Source organism: Lampris incognitus, chromosome 9 (genome assembly GCF_029633865.1).
Source record: "Lampris incognitus isolate fLamInc1 chromosome 9, fLamInc1.hap2, whole genome shotgun sequence".
Lineage (NCBI taxonomy): Eukaryota > Metazoa > Chordata > Actinopteri > Lampriformes > Lampridae > Lampris > Lampris incognitus.
The window spans coordinates 22951104-22977257 of record NC_079219.1 but is presented as its reverse complement, the minus strand read 5'-3'; the positions used below and the strand labels follow the sequence as shown (position 1 = coordinate 22977257).

General features: G+C 45.3%; 1 protein-coding gene across 2 annotated transcripts in view; it reads right to left on the bottom strand.

The window, feature by feature from the left end:
- The window catches only part of rims2a (regulating synaptic membrane exocytosis 2a), a 224806-nt gene that overhangs the window by 95349 nt on the left and 103303 nt on the right, over positions 1-26154 (bottom strand). For both annotated transcript variants that reach the window (XM_056286260.1, XM_056286261.1), the window contains exons 7-8: positions 12002-12951; positions 1575-1786 (exon numbers count right to left, since the gene is read on the bottom strand). In XM_056286260.1, the coding sequence (XP_056142235.1) occupies positions 1575-1786; positions 12002-12951 (1162 nt within the window). The remainder of the gene's footprint in view (positions 1-1574; positions 1787-12001; positions 12952-26154) is intronic.

The window sequence follows — 26154 nt, the reverse complement described above, 5'->3', positions numbered from 1 at the left end:
CGGCTTCCCACCTGCAGACACGGCCAATTGTGTCTGTAGGGACGCCCGACCAAGCGGGAGGTAACACGGGGATTTGAACCAATGATCCCCATGATGGTAGGCAATGGAATAGACTGCCACTCCACCCAGATGCTCCAACCCTGGATATAATTTAATGAATCAAAATTTCTTTGCTCAGGAAGTTTTCCCAAAAATGTACACTAAAGTCAGAGAAACTGATGAAAATGTATTTGTATTTTTGTTTGTTGGCATTTTTTACACAATTTAGCCAGAATACATTACAACAATAAGCATACGTCCAACTTTGATGGCATTATTCCTCTTACTGCATAGAAAAAAATCACTCCATTAAGCCATTTCAGAGAGAACGCACAAAAATCAAGATACATATATATCGTACATCGCAAAAGTTTTGAAAATATAGAGGCATGATTTTTTTTTTTGTAGCCATATCGCCCAGCCATCAACATAATCGCTGACAGAAATAACCATTCGTCAGGGCAGCTCAGGAAAAAGCTGCCGTGATCATTAAGCGCTATGGTGTCTCAGATTCCCGAGCTTGTGTGAACGTGCTGATGTGAGGGCGTGAGTGGTTTCCATGCAGAACCCCATGCAGAGTAAAAAGCAGGCAGCCCCAGCGCTCCTCCCCGGAGCATGCCTCGCTCCAACACGCCACTGCACACAAGCATACAACCACTCTCCAGCGGAGCGGTGGGGTGAGGGGGGTGGGGTGGCGTAGGGTGAGGAGGGAGCAGAAGAGCCAAAAAAAAAAAGGAAGGGTGTGGGTATTCTGTAATACAACAACAAATGAGATAGACCACGAGCAGAAAAGAGTGAAAAGAGAGCGCTAACGTCAAGCCATGAGACATCATCAGGACGAAACTACGCATACGGCAGTGAAAGGGAAAAAAGAAAAACAAACTTCTCTGTGCCAAACAAATCCAATTGTCCTTGGGGATAATATTTTATTCTTTTGTATTGTATAAATTGTGCTAAATGTGGTATTTTTGGTGTTGAAGTGAGTGAAGAGTTTGGATGGGAGGGGGGTGGGGGTCTGTCTGGAGTGAGTGGTGTGGGGGCGGGGCAGCGGAGTGGGAGGGACAGGCCTGTGTGAAGGTGTTCCTCACCTACTAAACATGGCTGCTGCAGAGCAAGAACACAGTACGCAGGAGAACTAGCATGCAACTACGAGACCCACATTCCCGTGTGCCATGGCAAACATACTAGGGGGTGTGTTTCAATGCTCGTCTTGAGAAAATACTGATGTGATGTGTAATTTCTGTCCGGGGGAAGCAAATACAGCAAATAGCAAGCAAGAGGATACCCTCGAAAATACTTTATTTTTCGGCAACACCGAGCAAGGTGGGCCAAAAGTAATAAAAATCAAAGTAACACAACCGCAAGGGGGTTAAAAAAAAAGAATCAACTTCAAACTTTAAATAAAATCCCCAAGAAAAACCAAACATCTCCCCTATTTACAATAAGTGACAGCAAACAAAGACTGGATGGGTAATTCATAAATAATCATAAAAATAAAAAAACAAAACAAATGCAGGCTAGGTTTGTCTCAGTACCTTCTCACTATGGCTATGCTCCTCGTTTAGGGTCGTGCTACTGCACGTATCAACGCCCGAGTCTTTAACCTGCGGCTCGCACCACGCCAAGTCCTCTTCGAATGAGTGTCCCCCAAAGCGCACCATTTTCTTTTGCCTCTCAGATAAGGCGCATGTCGGCTCGGACATAAATGCCCGCTCAATAGTTTGTCTTTTTCCCCTTTGACTGTCCCCTACAGGTGCGGGATAAAACAAAGAAAACAAAAAACAAAACAAAACAAAAAAACACAGAAAAAACACATGCAAAAAAGGTGTAAATAAAAACAAAGGAAACGTGAAATGACAAAAGACTCGGGGGCGGGAGGGGGGGCGGGGTGGGAGAATAGGATAGTAAGTAGGCGGGACTTGTTTGGGGTGGTAGGGTGAAGGGTGGTCATGGGCTCCGCATGTCTCACCAAAGACATCGAGGAGGCCTCGCTGCTATGCCAAGACGCATGGTCCCACCAATGGCCATCCAAATCTCCTGTGTGTGTTGAGGGGTTGGGGAGGGGAGGGGAGGGGGGCAGGGTACCACACATATTCACAAAAGAGGACAGCAAGAGGGACCAGTGAGGACGCCACAGAGCCACGACTTAGGGACAAAAGTGACATCGTCCCCAGACAAACATGTAAAACGCACACAAACAGCAATACGTACATCGACTCATTTGTGCACATCAACTCACACATACTGCACACACTGCACCATTATGGAGTATAAAACTGTAAACTCCTGTGAAGAAAAAGAAACATACAGAGATTCATAAAGCATTCAACAACCACATCAGGACCTTAAAACCAGTTCAGTACTGCAGGAAAACTAGCCTCCCCTGCATAACCTCTTAGTTTTCTCAGGTAACCGCTTTTCCGCTTTCATTCATAATTCATGTCCACACTCCCTGTGTGTTGTCATGTGCCAGTGAATACAACTCTGTCCTTTCGGCTGCTTCAAACCTGTCACACAAAAACCTGCCACGAAAGCACCAAAAAAAGGAGAGTTATCTGTCTAAGAACCACAGCTCACAGTTAATGTATTATTCACTTTGCCCAGCTTTTTTTGTGGTTTTGTTTTTCCCAGAGAGCAAGTTGAAAAGCTGCTCGCTGGGGCCATAACTTCAAATCAGTAGAAAAGCAACTTGTCTTTGTCCAAATGAAGTTAGCATCCTGCTATCTAATCCAGGCTGGATCTGTGGGAGGAGGAAGCAGGGTAGATCTCTAATATGTTTAACTGAGGCCTAAAATTGCAGTGCCACAGCAGTCTTAACTGACCTCAATCTAAAGTGCACAGGGGAGAGCTTTTTGAGATGGGGTCCTGATTGCAACTTCTGTACGAGCATCGGTGGACACACAGCCTGGAGAAATGTACAGGCTGGGCAAATGAGTGTAATGGAATTACATCTGAGAGAATTTGGACATTCGGTTTTTTATGCCCAAGGAGTGGGCGAGAAGCAAGTGTTTTTCTGCACGAGAGTTCAGTTGTGCGTGATTTTGAGCGTGCACGCACACACACACACACACACACACACACACACACACACACACACACACACACACACACACACACACACACACACACACACACACGAGTGTTGTTAAAGCTATATGGAGGAAGCAAGGCCTCTTGAGTGGAGAAATCTCTTCCATCTCACAGTGAATACAAGACTGAACCGTCAGAAACAGGAATCAGAGGTTAAAACCAATTCTTACGAGACAAATATCAACATTCTCAGTATCTGAGCTGGTAGGGGAAAAAAAAATGTCTGCAACGTCAAAATTAACTTTGTCATCCCTTTTACAGGATTTATCCTGTTTTCCCATGTGGGTGAACGGAGAGATGGAGAGCACTACCAATTTGATTAAGAGGCTTAAAAAACCAAAGCTAATTAAAAGGAGTGAAAATTATTGAATATGAAGGTAGGGCGGGAATTCCCGGTGGAGATGGGTGTAGGGGTAGAGAGGAGAAGGCCTGCGTGGTCTGAGGAGAGAGAGAAATAGCTAATGCTACAGCATTTGTTGAAGTTTGTGGAGAGACCGCTCTGGGAAGCCAGATGTGGGTATGTGTCCTGGTTGCTGCACTAGTGCTTCCTCTGGTCAACTGGGGGGAATAGCGTGATCCTCCCACGCACTACGTCCCCCTGGTGAAACTCCCCACTGTCAGGTGAAAAGAAGCGGCTGGCGAATCCACATGTATCAGAGAAGGCATGTGGTAGTCTGCAGCCCTATCCGGATCGGCAGAAGGGGTGGAGGAACAACTGGGAAGGCTTGGAAAATAGGATAATTGGCCAAGTACAATTGAGCTTTCGCAAAGTCCCGCCCCCCTTAGTTACTGCCCGTCAAGCATTTCAGAACTATCCAGGAAGTAGCCGGAAAACACCAAAAAATGAAGGAAGAAATCAGCGCATTGTGTGGGGAAAAGTAACAGTAATAATACGTTAGCTGTATCAGCTATCAATAATAGCTAGTAGCAAGCTTAGCTTGGAGCAGACAGGTATTTTTGTTGATTTTGGATGGATTAAGCTGGCCATGGGGTCTGCTATACTGCGAAATCTATTGCCGACATTGCGCTTCTTGCATTCTGGGTTTCGGGAAGGGAAAGAAAATTACACCCCCTCCAAACTTTTCAGATATCTAGTATCCGATTTGCAGATTCCATAGGCACACCGTTTCAGCATTTTGTTGTGTGTTTGAAAGCTCGACGGACCGTTGCTAAGGTAGGATTGGACAAGCACCGTTCTGGGGCGGTACTTTGCGAAAGGTCAATTGAGAGGAAAAAGAGGGGAAAAAGCTCCAAAAAAAAAGAAAAGAAAAAAGAGACAGTGCTCTCTAACTGGAGGGCCTTGCTTGTGCAGAGATCACTGTACACGCAGCTTGGTTCTGCTCTTAACTATGCTATGGAGACAATGGGACGTATAAATGCTATTCACTTAAACCGGCCATGAATTTCACAATTCACTAATTAAGTCAGTTAAAATAGATAATCACTGGGTGTCCGAGTAGCGTAGCAGTCTAGTCTGTTGCCTACCAACACGGAGATCGCCAGTTCAAATCCCAATGTTCGCCCTGGCTTGGTCGGGTGCCCCTACAGACACAATTGGCCGTGTCTGCAGGTGGGAAGCCGGATGTGGGTATGTATCCAGGTCGCTGCACTAGCACATCCTCTGGTCGGTCGGGTGACTGTTCGGGGGGGTGACGCCACATGTATCGGAGGAAGCATGTGGTAGTCTGCAGCCCTCCTCGGATTGGCAGAGGGGGTGGGGCAGTGACCGGGATGGCTCGGAAGAGTGGGGTAATTGGCCGGATACAATTGGGGAGAAAAAGGGAGGAAAAAAACCAAACAAACAAATAATCATGAGATTCTCTTTCTTAAAAGCATATATCAATAAAGCACATGGTGTGGCCATTTAAACAATAAAGAAATCCTATTTGCTAATGATGGGCCATTCAGCAGACATTGATCTTTTTCTCCCTCGAAGATAAAACTATTTGTATATAAGTGTGCGTGCGTATGGCTATATGTAGCGGTACTGATCCTTATAGCTGCTGGCGCAGGTTAGGTCATCTGAAAACCTTTTGTTTATGCAACCCTCTGGCTTCCCATTTCCCACACTTCACTACCCCTGCAAAGAGCTGTAAAACCTAATGGATCCATGCAGGGCAGGTCTCCTTCCAGCATTCATCCTGGTTGAGGATTCAATCCTGGCTAAACAGGGGAACTCTGATGAAAAACTAGAGAACATAATGCTGTTAGAGGGAAGTGTGTGTGTGGGGGGGGGGGAGTAATAAAGACAAGGAGGGAGAGGTTTTCAATACAGGAGAAATAAAGATGCTTTATGAAAGAAGAATGCAGTGTATAGCATCTTCACAGGAGCAAACATGTAAGAGTGGCAAAAGGGGGAAGTGACATCTGCGGGGGGGGGGGGACTGCAATGTCTTTTTAAGTCTCCATTTTGCACAAATTTTTACATGTGATCTGAAATTTGACTCGTGTTTTGCATACAATTTTGGATATCAATCTCCACAAACTCCAGACTGAGCTGTTCCCTTCGCTTAACTGCTCTTAGTTATATTCGAAGTTCCAAGGTCAGTCTCCAACTTTGCGAAAACACCCTTTTCTCCTTCCTAGCTATCTACTATCGTAATTCATCCGTCCATCCATCTAAGGGAGTGCTAAAATCATTTACTGTATACAAATATGCGCCGTGATAAAGCATTATGGATGTCCCCAGACTGGCTTTGCCCTCCATTGCCCTCTGTAACTAACAGCTGACAACAGTCATTACCCTATTTGCCTCCCAGCTGGTATTCTGTCGGCTGCAGACACCAGCGTGCAGCTCGGCCTGGTAGACCCGTTCCTTTTAACAAGTCACTTGCCTCATGTGACCACGATAGTCGAAACAGCTTTAGGCTTGCCTTAGTAATCAGGAAGAGGAAGAAAATAAAATGCTGAGGCAGTGTATGGTAAACGTCTCTCTGCTTTCTCTCTCTTACTCTTTCTTTTGTTTTGTAATGGCAGACACCCGAGAGCTCATTTAAATTGTTCCTCTCACAATTCCTTCGTCCACCACCACCACCTCTCTCCATACTCTCTTCACCCAACCTGACGGCACAACCCCTGTCCCTTGGCCCATCCCTTTGTTCTCTGTCTATATGAATTGGGACGGATGCCAGGCTGGAACAACAGCTCCCTCTCCGTTTCCTCCGGATCTCTGAGTGTCATGCACGCCACAAATGGGCCCCAATCCCCCAATGAGGAGCTGTGTAGTTTTTCAGGGAGCAAGGAAACTCATCACAGCCATAAATTGTGAGCATCAGCAGTCTGCACGCGGCCCCTGCCGTTTCGCCCTGGCTCCGAGGCCCAACAAAGTGCTGATTCAGGACAAAGGCAGAACGCAGGCAACGGTGGAGTTCACACCAGCAGGCTCTCCATCACTTTGACAACTCAATAAAAACCAGTGTAAACTATTAATTGGATCATTAATTATTGATGCTGTTTTCGCTACAATTCAGGGGTGAGAACAGAAAAAGAGACAGGGGTGAAACCGTGTGTATGTTTAGACATAGCATCCATGTGGGAAGGTGAGGTGATATAATGTGGGAAAAAAAACTTCTCGTGAAGGTCCACCTAAATAAGAACTGGGACAGAGATGACAGAGCTAACTTTTGTTTTATTGTATGACTTAGCATTCATTAAATCATACACCAATTGCTTTGGCTTTCGTCTTTTGTCCACAAGAAGGACGAGCAGGGTGAGTTCGACCATCGTTCCGATGTTGACAAAAACATTCACCTTGAGCAAACAGACTACCAACCCGACAGAGCGACTTAGGTGTTGGCACTGATCCTGAACGGCATTAATGAGGATGTAACTTGGGCTATCACTACACAATGTCTCTCCTTTAGTTAGCCAGCCAGCTCCTCTTTTTCTGTCTGCTCTGCACTATTATGAGAGTGCATGTCAGGGGAATCAATAAAGAGGAAAACAGAGGGAGAGGACCATCGCACTAAATCAGTCTCTGGCCGTCACAGTCATGAGCCGAGCCCATTACAGCTGGCACGCCCTCTCTCCTCTCCTCTGCTCTCCAATCTCCTCCTCTCTTTCCCGTTCCTCATTTTATCTGGCCATCCTTGCGATGCGCCCAGCCCCACGGGGCCTATGAGGTTTGAGAGCACCCCTTTCCTTGTCCCAGTCAAGCTGAGTGCACAGACCACAGGACGCTGACAGGCCACATATGGCTAAAAGGTGCTTTCTGCCTCTCTCTCCGTCTCCCTCTCTGTCTCTCTCTCTCCACACACACACACACACACACACACAAACACACACACAGACACACACACACACACACGCTAATGCGCTCTGCTTTGGCTGTTCTAGCTCGTCACACTGCTGGCGAGGGGGAAATGTTCAGCACCATAGTATTGCTGATCAGCAAGTGGTGGGTATGTATGTTGCATGCAGGCAGTTTCCTTTCTCAGATCAGCTCTTTAAAGACTGGGCGGACAACCTACACAATGCACAAAGTCGGAAGAAACAGATCACTCTTTTTGAAGCAGAATAGGGGGTATTGAAGCTCCCGTGTGACCTGGTTGAACCAGGGAAAAAAAAAACCCATCTGTGCCAAAATCATGCTCAATTTAGTCTAGTAATGCATTTTCATGTACAGCCAAAACTGAGTGACCCACCCTTACAGCCATTAATGCCTTTTAGAGTGAAGATCAGAGGCTGACTGTATTATGCAATGACGCATTGATCACATTAATATACTACAGATTTCCCATCTCCAAATCTGGGGTCTAGAGTCGATACACCCTCTTTGCACCCTGCCTGTGATATAATTAAGCCCAGTTTGATACAAAATACACAAGGATGCTCGAATTCAAAACAAATGCAGTTTCGTAAGACGTTTTGAAAAGTACTGTTCTCGGTGCTTCTTGGTCCTTGCGTGCACTATGACCCTAGCTGCCTCACTTATGTAATGATTCAGTCTAGCCTTATAGCATACAAGGTCTAGGTTACCGTTGCTGTTAACAGCTATAACTGTTGGGGGGCGTCCCTTGTCTACCAACACAGGGAATGCCGGTTCGAATCCCCGTTTTACCTCTGGCTTTGTTGGGCGTCTCTACAGACACAACTGACTGTGTCTGTGGGTGGGAAGCTGGATGTGGGTGAATGTCCTGGTCGCTGCACTAGCGCCTCCTCTGGTTGGTCAGGGCGCCTATTCGGGGGGCAGGGGGAACTGGGGGGAATAGTGTGATCCTCCCACACGCTACGTCCCCCTGGCGAAACTCCTCACTGTCACGTTAAAAGAAGCGGCTGGCGACTCCACATGTATCGGAGGAGGCATGTGGTAGTCTGCAGATACATTTGGGGTGAAAAAGGGGCGAACCCCCCCCCCTCAAAAAATAGCTATAACTTAAGTTAATATTATCAGCTGTAACGGGATTTCTCCATCAAGGTAAAATACCTGACACCTACTCTTTTGGGTCAGCAGTTTAACTCCTTTCCGTTGCTTTTTTCTTTTGTTTGTTTGTTTTGTTTCTTGCTCTCCTTCACTTAATGGCCTGAGGGGGAGGCAGGCAGACACAAAGAGAAAGACATGGCAGAAACGCCGACCCTCAAAACAGTCACATTTCCCTAATTTGCTCTGCGGCTACCTGGAAACCTGGAAACCCCTACATTAATAATGCAGCGCCGGTGCTGTGGTGCTTCCCTTTGTGTGGAGGGCACTTACATAACAGACTGACTGGATCCCTCCTCCTTTGTTGTGTTACATTTCCAGCACATGGCAGGCTCTCACATCTAGAGCCACTTACAAAAGCCAAACGGTAGAATAAGCTAACGTTCTTTCTATATCTCCGCTACCAAAGGCATCGAGTATGTCTTGGTCCTGGCCAATGGCTCCTAGTTTCTTTACTTCCTTCTTCATCCTAGTTTAGCCACTTTACCTTCCTTTCTCATCCTAGTTTGTCCACCTTACCATGTCCTGTCAAGAGGCTCACGCCAGGCGCCAGGCGCTTCTTTTCACCTGACAGTGAGGAGTTTCGCCGGGGGGACGTAGCATGTGGGAGGATCACACTATTCCCCCCAGTTCCCCCTCCCCCTCGAAAAGGTGCCCCAACCGACCAGACGAGGTGCTAGGGCAGTGACCAGGACACATACCCACATCCGGCTTCCCACCTGCAGACACGGCCAATTGTGTCTGTAGGGACGCCCGACCAAGCCGGAGGTAACATGGGGATTCGAACCAGTGAACTTTTGTTGGTAGGCAACGGAATAGACGGGCACGCCACCCGGATGCCCCAAATTCAGCCACTTACTATCACAGTCTGTCTTCATAGGCCTGTGTGGGTGAGACAGTAATGTTTGTAACCCCGGGCAGGTGTGACATTTGCCATGGGGCTATCCATTGTCCATTTTCATTTATTTTGTTGTAGTCAAGATCCAGCACAATGAAATCACCTTATTCCTTTTAGCGGGGCTACACAGTGTACTGTAAATGGGTCAACGCAAAGCTCTCTGCAAGCACAAAGATGTGTTTGGAGCTTGCCTGATTTTTTTTTTCCCAAGGGTAAACTCCCTGTTCTCTCCCAGTACAGGTACATGGCTCCCCTCCCCTCACTCCCCCCAACCCCAGCCACGTTCCCCTGCTCCCACTCTCATTGGACCAGTCTAATCCTATCACTGGGACTTTGTAAAAAGGCCACTTGAAAAGGGATGACATCATCGGCGTGATTTGGGAGCATTGTGGTACAGTAGATAACCTTTGTTCACAAAGAGTATCTGTTCTGTCATCCCACATCTGAGAAGAGCGCAGACAGAGGGGGACAGAACGGGAAATATTCAGAAAGTCAAAATCCCAGTCTCATTACCTTACTTAAAAGTCTACCGGCTACTCAGTTTAAAGGTGGGCTACAACTGCTGCCCTGTTCTACAGATTTATGTGAAAGTCAAGGCTAAAGGGGACATCCAGCACAAAAAGTCTAATTACACTTCCGTCATGTAATTGCCCCTGCTTATACATATATTAATTAATATGCAAGAGTGAGTACATAATTCAGAGGTGTTTGGGCCATCAAAACTAACCTGTTCCAACTCGATCTAACTATTGGCAAGGAAAGACTTCAGTTCTCAGCAGCTTCAACACAGGTTTTCCAGACACTATGGGGAATGCCTACACGACACTGGCCATTGTACATGTCTCAATTACCTATAAATGGCAAGTAACTGGGCATGTTTGTGCTTAAAATAGCATTACCAGTAATTGTAACAGTATTATTAACAAATGAGAAGTTAACCAGCGACTTACTTCAATCTTATCTGGCAACTAGACCCTCATTCTTTTTAGGAAATCATTTTTCAGGACTTTTCAAGGACATTTTCCATGGCTTCTGATAGCAGTTGCTGACAGAAGGTCATATTATTCACTGTCAGCTATCACTGGAAGCCTCAGCAGTCTCTAAATGGACTGTTTAATTTTTAGCTAGGCACTGAACATATCCACCAAACTGATGTGCAATCTCAGCGGTTGAAAATGTGCGACCTCATCTAAATACTAAGCTAAAAATACATCATCTCATTGGGTAAAAAAAAAACAAACAAAAAAAAACACTTTATATAACCTAACTTTGTAATCTATTTTCCATTATTCAAATATTTCCATGACATTTGATTAATTTTATCATTTTCCAGGTTTTTTCCATGACTGGAAAACTAGTCTAGACAAAGGTGGTAGATGTGCACATTCCACCTTCTTTTGAGGTGCAGGACATATGCCAACTATAAAGAACTGAAGAATATCCGAGACACAATGTCCACAAAATGGGGAACCTGATGAAGATCCCTGTGATCAAAACGTTGTTAACGTAAGGGCATATAAGAAATAAAAAGCTATTTTATGGCAGCTCGTCAGTGTTGCAGATGTTCTTCAGTTCTTTACTGTTTGAAAACTAGTCTAAAAATTTTCAGGTTTTCCAGGATGTGCAGGAACCCTGGCCCTATTCCAACTGGTAAGACCCTGCAATATGTGCCATAATATGACTAAAACCAGAGCAGTAGCTTTGCATTAATAATAATAATAATAAAAACAGCCTGCACTGACAGTGTCACACTGACAGTGTCAACAACACTCACACGTATCTGCATATACATACATTCATACAAACAAAACACCCAGGACAGACGTCGACAAACATCTGGTTCACCTCACAAGACCACAAGATGCCTCCTGAGAGGGACTTTAACTGTTAGAATAGAATCACACACTCACATAGAGAAGCAACACTCCTTTAGACACACAAATACACATCGCTGGCCTGCCCATCAGAAAAAAGAGTTGGCAGAAGTTGAAAGTAGCCAACCACCAGCATCTGTCCTTCAAAACTAATGGACCTGCTCATAGATTATATACCAACATAATGCCCATAAAATGTGAAAGTTAAATTGTACATATTATTCTTTTTTTTTAGTTGAGTCAACCAATTTAAAATATCACAAATCATTGTCATTATAAGCCAAGTTTCTGGCAATAAATATCACAAGCATGGATGACACTTCTCTAGTTTGCCCAAGGTGCCATAATGGCACGGGCCAACCTTGCATACATTTACTCACAGACAAACATAAATCACACACATATACAGGACCATAGACTGTGAAGAGTTAAAAGATTATTTAAATGCATTATCAGCTGCTTGTGATATCAACAAAACACAAGAAACAAAGCCAATGATTAATTGAAATGTGTGCACACTGGCAAAAACAATCGAACAACAACATTAGAAATGGTTTTATCTGCCTGGTAAACATTTCAGTTGGTATGTGTAAAGTATATTTACAAAGTAGTGTATAAGCCTAAACTGAAAACAGACCCGAGGGTAGAATGACTGAGGGTGGTAGTGTTTACTTGCCGTACCTTTCTCACTGACTGACTCACTCTCTATCTCCACATCCTCACAGCTGGTGTACTCTGGTGTGGTGGCCAGCTCCTCCTCCGAGCTGCTGAGGGACACCTGCCGCATCTTTCCGCCCTTTTTGGTCTTGTGGGGCTTCGGAGGTGGCGGGCGAACCGACTCCGACTGGTCCGAGCTGAGCGAGTCATTCCTCAGCATGCTCTCCATCTTCTCCCTCTTGGTCTTGCGGACAGCCGAGCTAGGATCTAGGTGATGTTGCTGCCTCCTCATAGGTTCTCCCCCCAACCCCAGGTCTCCTCGCCGTATGTCCCGAGATCTGTCACCCAGCACGGGGCTACGGTGTGGCGTCGGGGGGCTGTGGTTGGAAGTCCGGTGACCCCCCAAGCCAGGCCCCATGGAACCTGTAGAGGAGCGGTCAACGGAGTAAGAGCGTTGTCCCACCATGGGTGGCCGGCGCTCAGTGAGATGCTGTCGGGAAAGCAGGATGGGGCCCGGGTCATCTTGCTCTGTGTAGGCCAGGGAGACATCACTGTGGCGGCGCTCATGCCTCAGGCGGCCCACCTCGGCATGCATTCTCATCTGTTCCTCGTAGGGCTGTGGCTTCACCGGGTAGCGTGCTAGGTTCGGGTCACTGCGGTAGCGCGTCTGGAACTCCTCCTGGCGTTGCCGCTGGAGGTCATACTCGCTGGGTGGCCCATCTAGCTCCTGGTCCAGGGGGTACTCCTGGGAGTGCCAGCGTCCGGGGCCCCTGCGATCGCGGTAGCCCACCCGCGACGCCTCCACGTCCGTGTACATGTGCGGGCCCTGCGGAGCCCGCCGAGGGTCCCCATCCCCGTAGTCAGACGGTGATCTGGGCATGCTGCCGTCTGCCGGGGCATACTGTGAATGGTCCCCCCCCTCCCTTTGGTCGTATTTTTGGTTTGGATCCCTGGATGCAGATGGGCTTCGTTTCCTGTCAGTCAAAGAGAGGAAAGGGGGAGGGGTTAGTGAACAGTCTTCTTTGGCTGAATTTTCTTTTAAGTCTTTCAATATCTACACAGTGTTTAACTGAATATAAAAATTCCAACATAAAAGAGGAAGGAGCATAATCCAGGTTAAGGATAGCTTACTCTGACACTGGAGTTCAGAAGGCTGGGAAAAAAAACTACGCTTGTGTGTGTTGTGCTGGTGTTTTGTCCATGTATATTTTTGGGTCCCTATACGTACTTTTTTATATGCATGTCTATGTCTGTTTGCATGTGTGTCTAGTGTCTGCTTGCATGTGCACATGAGAATTGATACTCCACTATTTCTATTTGCAAGAGTCCGCTTGCATAGTTGTGTGTGTCGACATGCATCGGTTTTTGTGTGGGTGGAGATGTAAAAGTATCAGTCAGACAAGAGCCTCCGCGGTGCTTCATCATGCTTCTCTTTACTCTGCTGGGTCTGGAGTCTTCTGTCTGTTGCCTTATAGCTCTGCTCTACTTTGCCCTGCACTGCGTGGGCCTCAGTCTCTGTCAGAGCCTGATGAAAGCCTTCTCCCTCACACAGAGACAGAAAACCGAGGCAAGGGAACAATTTTGATGCAGTCTTATTGGCTCCTCTCACTGAAATAAACTTTTGTGGCAGTCGATTACGTGACTGAAGAATCTAAACACAATCTGAAATGTACAGTGAGCGCTAGCACGCAATGCTGTAGTGATGGATGGGGTGGTATATTCTGCATGCGATTGCCTAGTTCACTATAGTCAAGTCAAGTCAAGTAGGTTTTATTTGCACCAGAGGGGACTATATATATATATATATATATATATAAAACTTTGTTAAAAGAAACACTCAATGGTAGGAAAAACCTCAACATATAAGAAGCAAAATAATCCAGTGAGTCAAGTAAATTCTTTAATAGACAGCACAAGCCTGTTTCATGCCATAAGCAACCATCAGCTGTCAATAAAGCTACACGGGAAAGAACATATTAACTGCCTCGTCATGTACATCACGTGTACAATGTCCAATGAGGAAGGGGGAGGTGCCTAAATTCAAAAACATGTGATCGCCAACCGTCCAGTTGGGGGGGGGTTGCGTACAAGGTTAATGGTATTTGTCTACTGGCATGATTTATTCATAATTACAAAATAGATGCGTATATCTATATCTGCAACTGCTGGCCAATTCATTCCTGTTATTCAGCGTAGATATTTCTGGTTAGCAAATGATAAAATACTTTTCAGATTTTCATATTTTATTATTTATTTTGTCTATTAAAGAATTTACTTGAATCACTGGATTTTATATATAAATTTGTTAAAAGAAACAATGGTAGGGAAAGCGCTCAACAAATACGGAGCAAAATAATTAAGTGAGTCAAGTAAATTCTTTATGAGACAGTACAAGCCTGTTTCATGTCATAAGCAATCATCAGCATGAAGTAGGCTTGTACTGTCTCAAAGAATTTACTTGACTCACTGGATTTTATATATATATATATATATAGAGAGAGAGAGAGAGAGAGAGAGAGAGAGAGAGAGAGAGAGAGAGAGAGATGAATATGATGATTTAAAATCATTTGTAGAGAAATACACTTTTCCCCAAGTGTCCTTAATTGCCTGTTGAAAGCACACCGTGGCTTTTGGCAACTGAAAGGATTTCAGTATATCAACCTTAGCGGAAGTTATTTTGCAGTTTGAGTGACATTGATAAAAGATAATATCACGATACTTGAGTGTATCGATATTTTCTTACACCCCTATAACACTGACAATAACAATAACAATGTAAAGTTATTTACATGATAAGTCAAAGGCATGTTCTTATGCAATCAAAATACAATGAGGAATTTATATTCGTGAGATATTCGATTCTACGCTTCTTTTAAATGGCACAATATGTCTCAGATTTAGTTGTTTTTGCACAGTGGGCAATCCTTCATTTTCGTTTTGCTAGCATCTCATTACTCCGCTGATGTGTAGGTGGTTTAGTCATTATCATTTGCAATGCACTGAAAAGAGCAAGATGACAAAAGATTAACGACATAACCTGTCTGGGTATGACCTGTTTGTATAACCAAATTAATGTGTATCAGTGTGTGTGTGTGTGTGTGTGTGTGTGTGTGTGTGTGTGTGTGTGTGTGTGCGTGTGTGTGAATGAGAAAGATAGAGATAGTGAAAGCGAGAGATGAGGGAATGGCGAGTGTAGTCAGAGTAGTGCGATGATAAATAATGCATTTAGATTGATTCATTTGATTCATTGGGATTTGTTGTCTCGCAAGGAAATAATTCGAGAGGTGCACAGGCATACCTATATTGTGTCTGTGTGCATTTCTCTGTTTGTACAGACGCTCATACATGCATCTCCAGACGTCTCTGTATGTGCAGCAGAAAAAAGGCTGATATTTGAGTTATATTCAGAAATTTGAAGGGACTGTTAATGATCTCTTCTCCTCTAAAGGGGATGTGATCCTTAAATTCCATTGCTCATTCCTTCCCTTGTGAACACACCCACTTGTCACTGCGACTGTTGTTATTCACATATTAGCCTATATATTAATACGCACGTACCAATCTATTCAAGGATCCCAAAAGCCAGCAAAGATTGGGCTGAAACATCAAGTCAGATTTCCTTAACATCACTCCAACCCCATTAATGTAGAGCAAAAACAAAAAAAAACAGTAAAATGGCCATACACTACCGTTCAAAAGTTTGGGATCACCCAAACAATTTTGTGTTTTCCATGAAAAGTCACACTTATTCACCACCATATGTTGTGAAATGAATAGAAAATAGAGTCAAGACATTGACAAGGTTAGAAATAATGATTTGTATTTGAAATAAGATTTTTTTTACATCAAACTTTGCTTTCGTCAAAGAATCCTCCATTTGCAGCAATTACAGCATTGCAGACCTTTGGCATTCTAGCTGTTAATTTGTTGAGGTAATCTGGAGAAATTGCACCCCACGCTTCCAGAAGCAGCTCCCACAAGTTGGATTGGTTGGATGGGCACTTCTTGCGTACCATACGGTCAAGCTGCTCCCACAACAGCTCAATGGGGTTCAGATCTGGTGACTGCGCTGGCCACTCCATTACCGATAGAATACCAGCTGCCTGCTTCTGCTCTAAATAGTTCTTGCACAATTTGGAGGTGTGTTTAGGGTCATTGTCCTGTTGTAGGATGAAATTGGCTCCAATCAAGCGCTGTCCACTGGGTATGGCATGGCGTTGCAAAATGGAGTGATAGCCTTCCTTATTCAGAATCCCTTTTACCCTGTACAAATCTCCCACCTTACCAGCACCAAAGCAACCCCAGACCATCACATTACCTCCACCATGCTTAACAGATGGCGTCAGGCATTCTTCCAGCATCTTTTCATTTGTTCTGCGTCTCACAAACGTTCTTCTTTGTGATCCAAACACCTCAAACTTGGATTCATCCGTCCACAACACTTTTTTCCAGTCTTCCTCTGTCCAATGTCTGTGTTCTTTTGCCCATCTTAATCTTTTTCTTTTATTGGTCAGTCTCAGATATGGCTTTTTCTTTGCCACTCTGCCCTGAAGCCCAGAATACCGCAGCCGCCTCTTCACTGTAGATGTTGACACTGGTGTTTTGCGGGTACTATTTAATGAAGATGCCAGTTGGGGACCTGTGAGGCGTCTGTTTCTCAAACTAGAGACTCTAATGTACTTATCTTCTTGCTCAGTTGTGCAAGGCGGCCTCCCACTTCTTTTTCTACTCTGGTTAGAGCCTGTTTGTGCTGTCCTCTGAAGGGAGTAGTACACACCGGTGTAGGAAATCTTCAATTTCTTAGCAATTTCTTGCATGGAATAGCCTTCATTTCTAAGAACAAGAATAGACTGTCGAGTTTCAGATGAAAGTTCTCTTTTTCTGGCCATTTTGAGCGTTTAATTGACCCCACAAATGTGATGCTCCAGAAACTCAATCTGCTCAAAGGAAGGTCAGTTTTGTAGCTTCTGTAACCAGCTAAACTGTTTTCAGATGTGTGAACATGATTGCACAAGGGTTTTCTAATCATCAATTAGCCTTCTGAGCCAATGAGCAAACACATTGTACCATTAGAACACTGGAGTGATAGTTGCTTGAAATGGGCCTCTATACACCTATGTAGATATTGCACCAAAAACCAGACATTTGCAGCTAGAATAGTCATTTACCACATTAGCAATGTATAGAGTGTATTTCTTTAAAGTTAAGACTAGTTTAAAGTTATCTTCATTGAAAAGTACAGTGCTTTTCCTTCAGAAATATGGACATTTCAATGTGATCCCAAACTTTTGAACGGTAGTGTACATTTTTCATTTAAGCTATGAAACCCCAAAGGATAAGCTGCACACACAAAACCAGCGTGTTCACACGATGCCACTTCCACATCCCAGCCGCTAGCCTCGGTCATAGCCACAGTCATAACCAGTAGCCCACTGTCTTCTTATAACATTAGCTGTCATGATTTTCTCATTCTGTGATCATTGAACTGGTCAGAAAGCGGTTGAATAGAGGAGGTCAGCCGTCGGTTGACACATTAAATTCAGTCCTTTGTTTCAAATCAATAACTCAAAGGTCATTTTCTTGAATATTTTTTTCCATCTAAAATAATAATGACATTTTTTGGTGTGGAAAAGACTCCGTGAAGCATCCCTTTAATTTTGTACATGGCAACCTTCCTTAACACTTCCTGCAGCTCCATTAATCACTGACACCGGCTTTCCTCGTAGGTGGGCGAGAGCCCCTCGTGTGTATTTGGCTGACGTGCTTAACCAAAGGCAGGATCTGTCCCTGCCTAGTTCTGGATTACCACTCAGCTTCATCATGTGGCAGAGTTTGTGCCCATTCAGCTGGATTCATATCTGCATAGACGTGTGTGTTGGGGGTGGGGGGGGCGGCGTCTGGGTAGAATAGCGGTCTATTCCGTTGCCTACCAACACGAGGGATCGCCGGTTCGAATACCTGTGTGATCTCTGGCTTGGCTGGGCGTCTCTACAGACACAACTGGCCGTGTCTGCGGGTGGGAAGCCGAAAATGGTTATCTATCCTGGTCGCTGCACTAGCGCCTCCTGGTTGGTCGGGGTGCCTGTTCAGGGGGGAGGTGGAACTGGGGAGAATAGCATGATCCTCCCAAGCGCTACGTCCCCCTGGTGAAACTCCTCACTGTCAGGTGAAAAGAAGCGGCTGGTGACTCCACATGTACTGGAGGAGGCATGTGGTAGTCTGCAGCCCTCTCCGGATCAGCAGAGGGGGTGGAGCAGCGACCGGATGGCTCAGAGAGCGGGGTGATTGGACATTTACAGCTGAGAATTGGGGAGAGAAAGGGGGACAAATCAACAAAAAAAAGAAGAAAAAAAAGAATTATGTTGGCTGTACAACCGGTAGGAAGTGGGGTATAGGTGGTCAAAGGTTTGTGTGTTCAATTTATTTTTTTCTTATTGAGTGCATTGTGAATGTTTAATCTCATTAAAGTCAGCCGCTTGCACCATGAGGGGACAGCTTGATGTATGCCATCTGTGTGCAGGTCATGATGTACTGTTCCATCTAAATGATGGTGTGTTATAGAGAGTGAGAGTTTCAAGTAACACTCGAGTACAAGTGTGACACAAATCAGCATATTTCTTTCTTTTTTTCTTTTTTTTGTGTGGAATTTTCCCCCTTTTTCTCCCCAATTGTACTTGGCCAATTACCCCACTCTTCCGAGCCATCCTGGTCACTGCACCACCCCCTCTGCCAATCCGGGGAGGGCTGCAGACTATCACATGCCTCCTCCGATACATGTGGAGTCGCCAGCCGCTTCTTTTCACTTGACAGTTAGGAAATTCGCCAGGGGGACGTAGCATGTGGGAGGATCACGCTATTCCCCCCAGTTCCCCCTCCCCCCTGAACAGGTGCCCCAACCGACCAGAGAAGGTGCTAGTGCAGCAACCAGAACACATACCCACATCCGGCTTCCCACCCGCAGACACGGCCAATTGTGTCTGTAGGGATGCCCGACCAGATCAGCATATTTCTGACTGGGTTTTCTTGCTGTTCGGCAGGACATGCCGACGCACAATATACCCTGATCTTACAGAGATATAGTGCTCTTCACTCTGATGATTTATGCGTTGACAGATTTGGAATAATTGCTTTGCTTTTTTTTTTTTAGCAAATTTTACATCATATATATTCAGTGACATAACAACATTTTCTTATGGGGCATCTGGGTAGCATGGCAGTCTATTCCGATGCCTACCAACACGGGGCTCGCCGGTTTGAATCCCTGTGTTACCTTGGTCGGGCGTCCCTACAGACACAATTGGCCGTGTCTGCGAGTGGGAAGCCAGATGTGGGTACATGTTCTGGTCGCTGCACTAGTGGCTCCGCTGGTCGGTTGGGGCGCTTGTTTGGGGGAGGGGGGACTGGGGGGGAATAGCATGAGCATCCCACGCACTAAGTCTCCCTGGTGAAACTCCTCACTGTCAGGTGAAAAGAAGCGGCTGGCGAATCCACATGTATCGGAGGAGGCATGTGATAGTCTGCAGCCCTCCCCGGATTGGCAGAGGGGGTGGAGCAGCGACCGGGACAGCTCGGAAGAGTGGGGTAAATGGCGAAGTACAATTGGGGAGAGAAAGGAGGAAAAAAAAAAAAAAAAAAAAAACATTTACTTATTTACAGTGAAAATGGCAAAGGGCCTTTTGATATCTCTGTAATACAGCAGTTAAGGGTGTCACAGACTGACCCCCCCCCCCCGAAAAAAGGCCTCCTATCACTTTATTGTCCAACTGTAGTCTCACTTGTGAGTCAAACGAAGCTAGGGAGTTACATGAAGTGTTGCATTATTCATGACCTGTTGCTGGACACTAACCAAGTGGGGCCTCATTCACAAATCCAAACTGAGGCGGCAGCAGAAATGATATGCTGGAGTAGGGGACAGGCTCACTGACTTGGATGGAGCAAAAGGCAAAGGAAAGAGGATGAGCGGGGAAGAGTTGTGTAGTCAGCACAAGAAAATGCCTCAGTGTAGTGGCTCAGTGACAACAGATGTGTGTGACTGTGTGTGTGCACAAGCATACACATTTTAGTATATGTGACTGTGTTCCCCGCGTGGGTTGTGTGCATGTTTTTATGTGTGCTGTACAGGCAGTGCAGGAAATGCTTCTATCAGAATTCTCAGTATGTCCTCAGGGCCCCCTGGCCAATGGCCCCTTTGGGATCCTGCAATGAAATCCTAAACCCTCCACACACACACACACACACACACACACACACACACACACACACACACACACACACACACACACACACACACACACACACACACACAGCACAAGTACAGATACAAAGCAACATCAGCAAACATTAACAAACTGGTCTTTGATGAGCTCTAACTCATCTTGACACAAGTATCACATTACTGTGCTGCTGTTTAGCCTTGCATGCCCTTTCTGTCCAAACAGAGAAATGTCCGGGGCAGCTAGCAAGCAAGCAAGTAAGCTACTGTACTCCACTCCATCAGCATCTGCATCATGATGTTAATGCTGTCAGTGCTAACCCAGCCCACAGTAAGAGTAAGTACAACAGGAGAGTGGCGCAGCAATAAATTTTGCCCTGTGCATTATTCTCACATTTCTCAAGCTCCCATAGCTATTGTAATGGCCTCTCTGCAGATATGTAGCTTTGTCCTCTCCACAAGTGCCATGACACAACCAGCTGAACTTAGATTTGCCTTCCAGGCCCACTGACCAGGTAGAGAGATACAGGGGGGAGTAGGTGAGTAGAGACAATAAAGGAGAAAGAGAGACAAGGACAAATAAGAGCAGCAGGAGCTCATGGAATGTGTTTGTGTATGTGTATGTGAGTGTGTTTATGCATGTGTATATCTGCTCATGTGTGAGCAGGGAGATAGAGGCCAGCATCTGTGTCCTCGGCAGTCAGACAGCATGGTGCATGCAGGCCAGTTTGTGGAGCTGTAGCATAGCGAGGCAGGACAAAACGGCGTGGGTGAAGAGTAATGTATATGATGTTACGCAGAAGCCACGACTGAGTCACGTATACCTCAGTGACGTCCCGCTTTCCCTCCCCTCGAGGGCGCTGCACCAAGTGAGATATGAGGTGTGTCGTGTATAGCCATGGTATCAAACTGCAACACAAGCAGCCTGTTCTGCTGAAGACAGACTACTACATAGCAGTGAATCATCTCTACAGGCGGACAAGGGAGACATGTTCACTGTCTCCTTGGTGTGTTGTTGAAATGGGCAAGCAAAACCTATGTGCGCTGAGGAGAACAGCATTGTTTGCTTAATTTCTTTTCCTATTTTGAGCTATGTCTTGATGCATGCTCAATAATCCAGGTAAGGAAGGTATTTTGAGCTAATTTAAAAAAAATCACATCACCTCTCTGCTTTAACAGTGTATTGGCTGTGACATGGATTCAAGTGTTATAGACAAGGTTGATGATATCAGAATGCGGTTCTATGCATGATTGTAGACCGTGACCTTAGTGTATGTATATATATATATATATATATATATATATATATATATATATATATATATGACCGTGACCTTAGTGTGTGTGTGTGTGTATGTATGTATATATATATATAAACATTTGAGGGATTTTTCTCCCCAATTGTACCCTGCCAATTACCCCACTCTTTCAAGCCGTCCCAGTCACTGCTTCACCCCCTCTGCCAATCCGGGGAGGGCTGCAGACTACCACGTGCCTCCTCCGATACATGTGGAGTCGCCAGCCACTTCTTTTCACCTGACAGTGAGGAGTTTTGCCAGGGGGACGTAGCGCGTGGGAGGATCACGTTATTCCCCCCAGTTCCCCCTTGCCCCCGAATAGGCGGTCCGACCGACCAGAGGCGGCACTAATGTAGCAACCAGGACACATACCCACATCCGGCTTCCCACCCACAGACATGGCCAATTGTGTCTGTAGGGATGCTCGACCAAGCCAACCGGAGGTAACATGGGGATTCCAACCAACGATCCCCGTGTTGGTAGGCAACAGAATAGACCACCACGCCACCCAGATGCGACCTTAGTATAGTTTAGGCTGCAAAGGTCTGCATCACAGAAACAGAAGAGAAATGCTTGTGATATGTGGCAGTTCATCTGGTTTGGTCTGATGGCAAACATTACAGATACAAATATGATGATAGCAGTAGTAATAGCATAGCAATAGAGCAGGATAAGCGGTTTGGATAATGGATGGATAATAATAATAATAATAATAATAGCAATCCAGATTTGGGATGGAGCATCTCCATTAAAACTGTCACTCATTAGAAGAGAGATTAACAGCTTCCTACTGTGGTGGTATGTGGTTTTTGCAAGCTATGTCCAAAGCACTGCTGTACTGAGAGCCTTGCTACCTTCTGACAGACAGCACAGAGGGAATCCTGTTTCCTTACTCTAAAATGGTAAAGAGAAAGGCCAGCTCTAAGATGATTTGGTTGTTTTTGATGTTAGTGTAACACAGTACATCACCAGTGCTCTAATGGCACATACTTCCAATATAATAATCATCTTTTAAAGTACCTTGTCCTCAGCAAAAGCAGCATAGTGTATCAAATCCATGGCTCACAAAAATCATGGGATTACACTAGGGACCCAAAAAGATTAAAAAGTGTGAGCCTAAAAGATTAAAAGTGACCCTACATGCGTGCAATGATAAAACCTTTACGTGTTGTTATTTTCCATAACCAAATACTCAAATGTCCCAACAGTCTACGGGGGAATGAAAACTCAGCATCCAGCGGTAAGATTTTCCATCTCTGTCTGATAGGATCTGGTTGCCTTCCAACCTATGGACAAGATCGGATCAGAAATACACAGAGCCAGAGCCCAGGTCCCCAGCTGCATATCATCCTGTCATTCCAAACCATGCCGATGTGTATATGCGCTGTATGTGAGTGCATGTTTATTTCTGTGGGACACCACATTGGCCTGTATGATGAAGGGTTTCCTGGAGCGCCAGCAATAGGCCCTTGAGGCCACAAATCATTAACATTTGATGCGGGTTATCATAAAAAGGGGGGTTATCAGACACACATTAGTGTGGAGCATCTGCAACACATAGGCCTCTGACTGATTTACACTGGGAACATTGGTAGCAGAAGAGATTCCTTTCTTCCCAGTGACAAATGGCCCCAAGCAGCTACCTCTCTCTTCTTCATCTTCTTCTTATCTCCCTCCCTCTCTCTCCCTCTCTCTCTCTTTCTCTCTGTCCCTCTCACCCTTTCTCTCTCTTACACACAAATCACAAATTATTGACACATACAGTCAATGATCTCTTTCTTATTCTATCTTCCCAACCCACCCGCTCTGGTTTCACTCTACTCATCTTCAGCCAAAAAATAAAATGAAACTCCACAATCAGAAAACGGATTAGAATCTAAAATGCAAGCACAAAACGTATACTGCAAAACTATACTGTATTAGCAATAGCTGCACACAGGTTTCATAAACTGAGAATCAGGTTTATGTGAAGTTCTGTTGCAAGGATATTAGAGAACATAAACCCTCTGACTCCCATTTGCCTAGAGGCTACTTTGATGTCCCATTTAAAACCAAAGGAATGACATGCAGAAAAATCAATAATTTAGAGTCCATGAAAAAAAGCTTACAGTGAGTGATGGACCATTCACGGATGTTGCTGGTTTGATGCTTTAACTTGCATATGTAAGCGCATGGGTATGTAAACTCTCACGCAGACACCCTAACACACTGCACATTCACTCGCTGTGTAAACACACCCCCACTCACCGTCTGTCCACGCAATCCGTTTTCATGAGCAACGAGGTTTGAAAAACCCTTTATTTCAGAGGTGCCAAAAGGCATGATGAACAGTGGAGTTATGAGAATTAGCCCCCAGGCAGAGAAAACCATTTAGAAATAACAGCACTGTTCTAAATGTACAGCGCTAAGCGTGCAAAGCTAGCTGTTTTGCACAACAGCACCGTATTATGCACACCCTGCAAACAGCCTGCCTGCCTCCATCTTTAGATTGCCATGGCTGTTGTTTTATGGGACATTTTTGACATGCTGTAAAGCTGTCAGTTTCAGGTTTATAGAGAAAACAAGACTATAACTTCAATTCAACAGAAAGCCCAAATTTCAATAATTTAGCGTTAGTTTTGATTTTAGTAGTATAACCCTAAATGATGATGATGATGACGATGATGATGAACCCTAATTGTCAGAATAAGACATCCAACAGCAAATACCAAACGCATAGTATCAAATATCTAATGAACAAACTTTACCGCGTATACTAGTGTAAACAGGAGACATAACAGGTCTTACTGGAGGTAACCGTCAGGTCCTGGGATGTAATGCAGTTCAAACCTCCTCCTGGCTGCTCCACGTAAACACATGATCATCCGCACATGAACCCTCTGCAAAACCAGTCCTGTCCTGTCCAGTACAGCTTTATCTCGACCGGCTTTGGCTCACACTCTGAGACCAAGTGCCTGTATAATTTTTCCTCCAATCAGGTCTTCTCACTCCAACGCCTAAAAGTCTTTTTTTTTTTAAATTTACTTCTGCACAGCTAAAGGGCTAAATGTGATCTGCACACGGCAACAACGAACGTACGTACGCATGCAGCAGCAGCAGCAGCAGCAGCAGCAGCAGCAGCAGCAGCAGCAGGGTTTGAACGATGCGTGTGACACCGGCTTTGGAGGCTCTTCCCGTTCTGCTACCGCTGAAGAAACATGTTAAATAAGAGAGAGCAAAAAGCAATGGAGGCGAAAATGCAAGGCTGACCCCCGGGGGGAGTGTGCCACCTCTACTTTGTGGATAATGGAGAGAAGTCAAATGAGAACAAATGACTGACGCCGTGGTCCAGAGCTCTTGCACTCAGACTGAATTTGGCCAGCTAATGACGACAATACATCCTTGGAATACTCCTTATTGAAATGAGATAACTACAGTAGGAAGAACAGTTAGTAAAACAAGCTGAATGCGCGTCTCAACCGAGAGCGGCCAGCACAGAGCCAGGAGGAGGGAAAACGCCCTGAAATCACTCCATCCTCAGTTGCATCATCACACTGCATTCTGAGACCGAGTTAGCCGTCCGCTGTGCATCTGGGATGCTCCTGGGAATGGGAGAACAAATCCAATCCCAAGGTGACCTCGTACGATAAAACTTGGCAAAAAAATTAAAAAAATGAAAAAATCCTAAAACCTTAAAAACAAAACTGTGCAGCAACCTGGCTTCTGCTTCTTAGACTGTTGTGACATGTGATATCGACATCGTGGTGTAGAAACGGCGGCCTTAAACTAACAGCACAGCCTGCTTAGCTCCAGCACTCTACTGTGGCCACAAAACTCTCATTCTGCTGGATGTGGATAAAGCGTAAAGCCTATTGACCCTGATGCAAAGGCTTCTGGAGCCAGCGCAGAGAGTTGTGGGTTTAATACCATCATCATGTGATCCTACGATTGGCTGGAGGTCGAGCATCGACCCCACCCAACCTGCCGTCTGCCCAGTCCTCTGCCTAGGAGCGGATTACACTCCTCAGTTGATTACTGGCTGACATTTATCACCAATCACAACCAGAGTAGGAGATCTCACCTAATCTCATTCAGCCTGAGTACCTATGATCCTTAAACTGAACAAATTACATGGTTTACGTGTCTGTTTTATCCAGAGGGGCGATTTTCAGGCATCAAATCAAACACAGGAGAGTCAGATAGGAGAGATTATCCTTCCCATAATTTCTGTGCATCATAAAATGGATCAAAGCCTTTTTTTCTGATTCTGCACCATTATGACGTAGCTGGTTCTCAGTGACCTGGTTTGATAAATCTGTTCTGTGTACCAATAGTTATGTGTATATGTGTTTGTTTGTGTGCGTGTGTGTGTGCGCGCATACATGTAAGAACGACAACCCCCCCTCCTTCAAAAAAGGCTCTCTTCCTCCCTTCCCTCTCTGCCTTTCTATTTCTACTCCCGACTTTTCCCTTTTCGCTGCCCTTCATCATCTTTCTCCCTCTTCAATTGCTTTACCTCCCTCTCTCTGTCCTCTTCCTCGCCTCCCCATCCCTCTGGCAGCGCAGAGATCGAGTTGGACTTTAAAAACACACCCCTATGTTACCTGTCCTTTCTGTGGAAGCATTGGTGACAGCTGACTGACAGAAGCACGGATGGGAAAGGGCAGGTGGGAGATGGGCTGTTGACA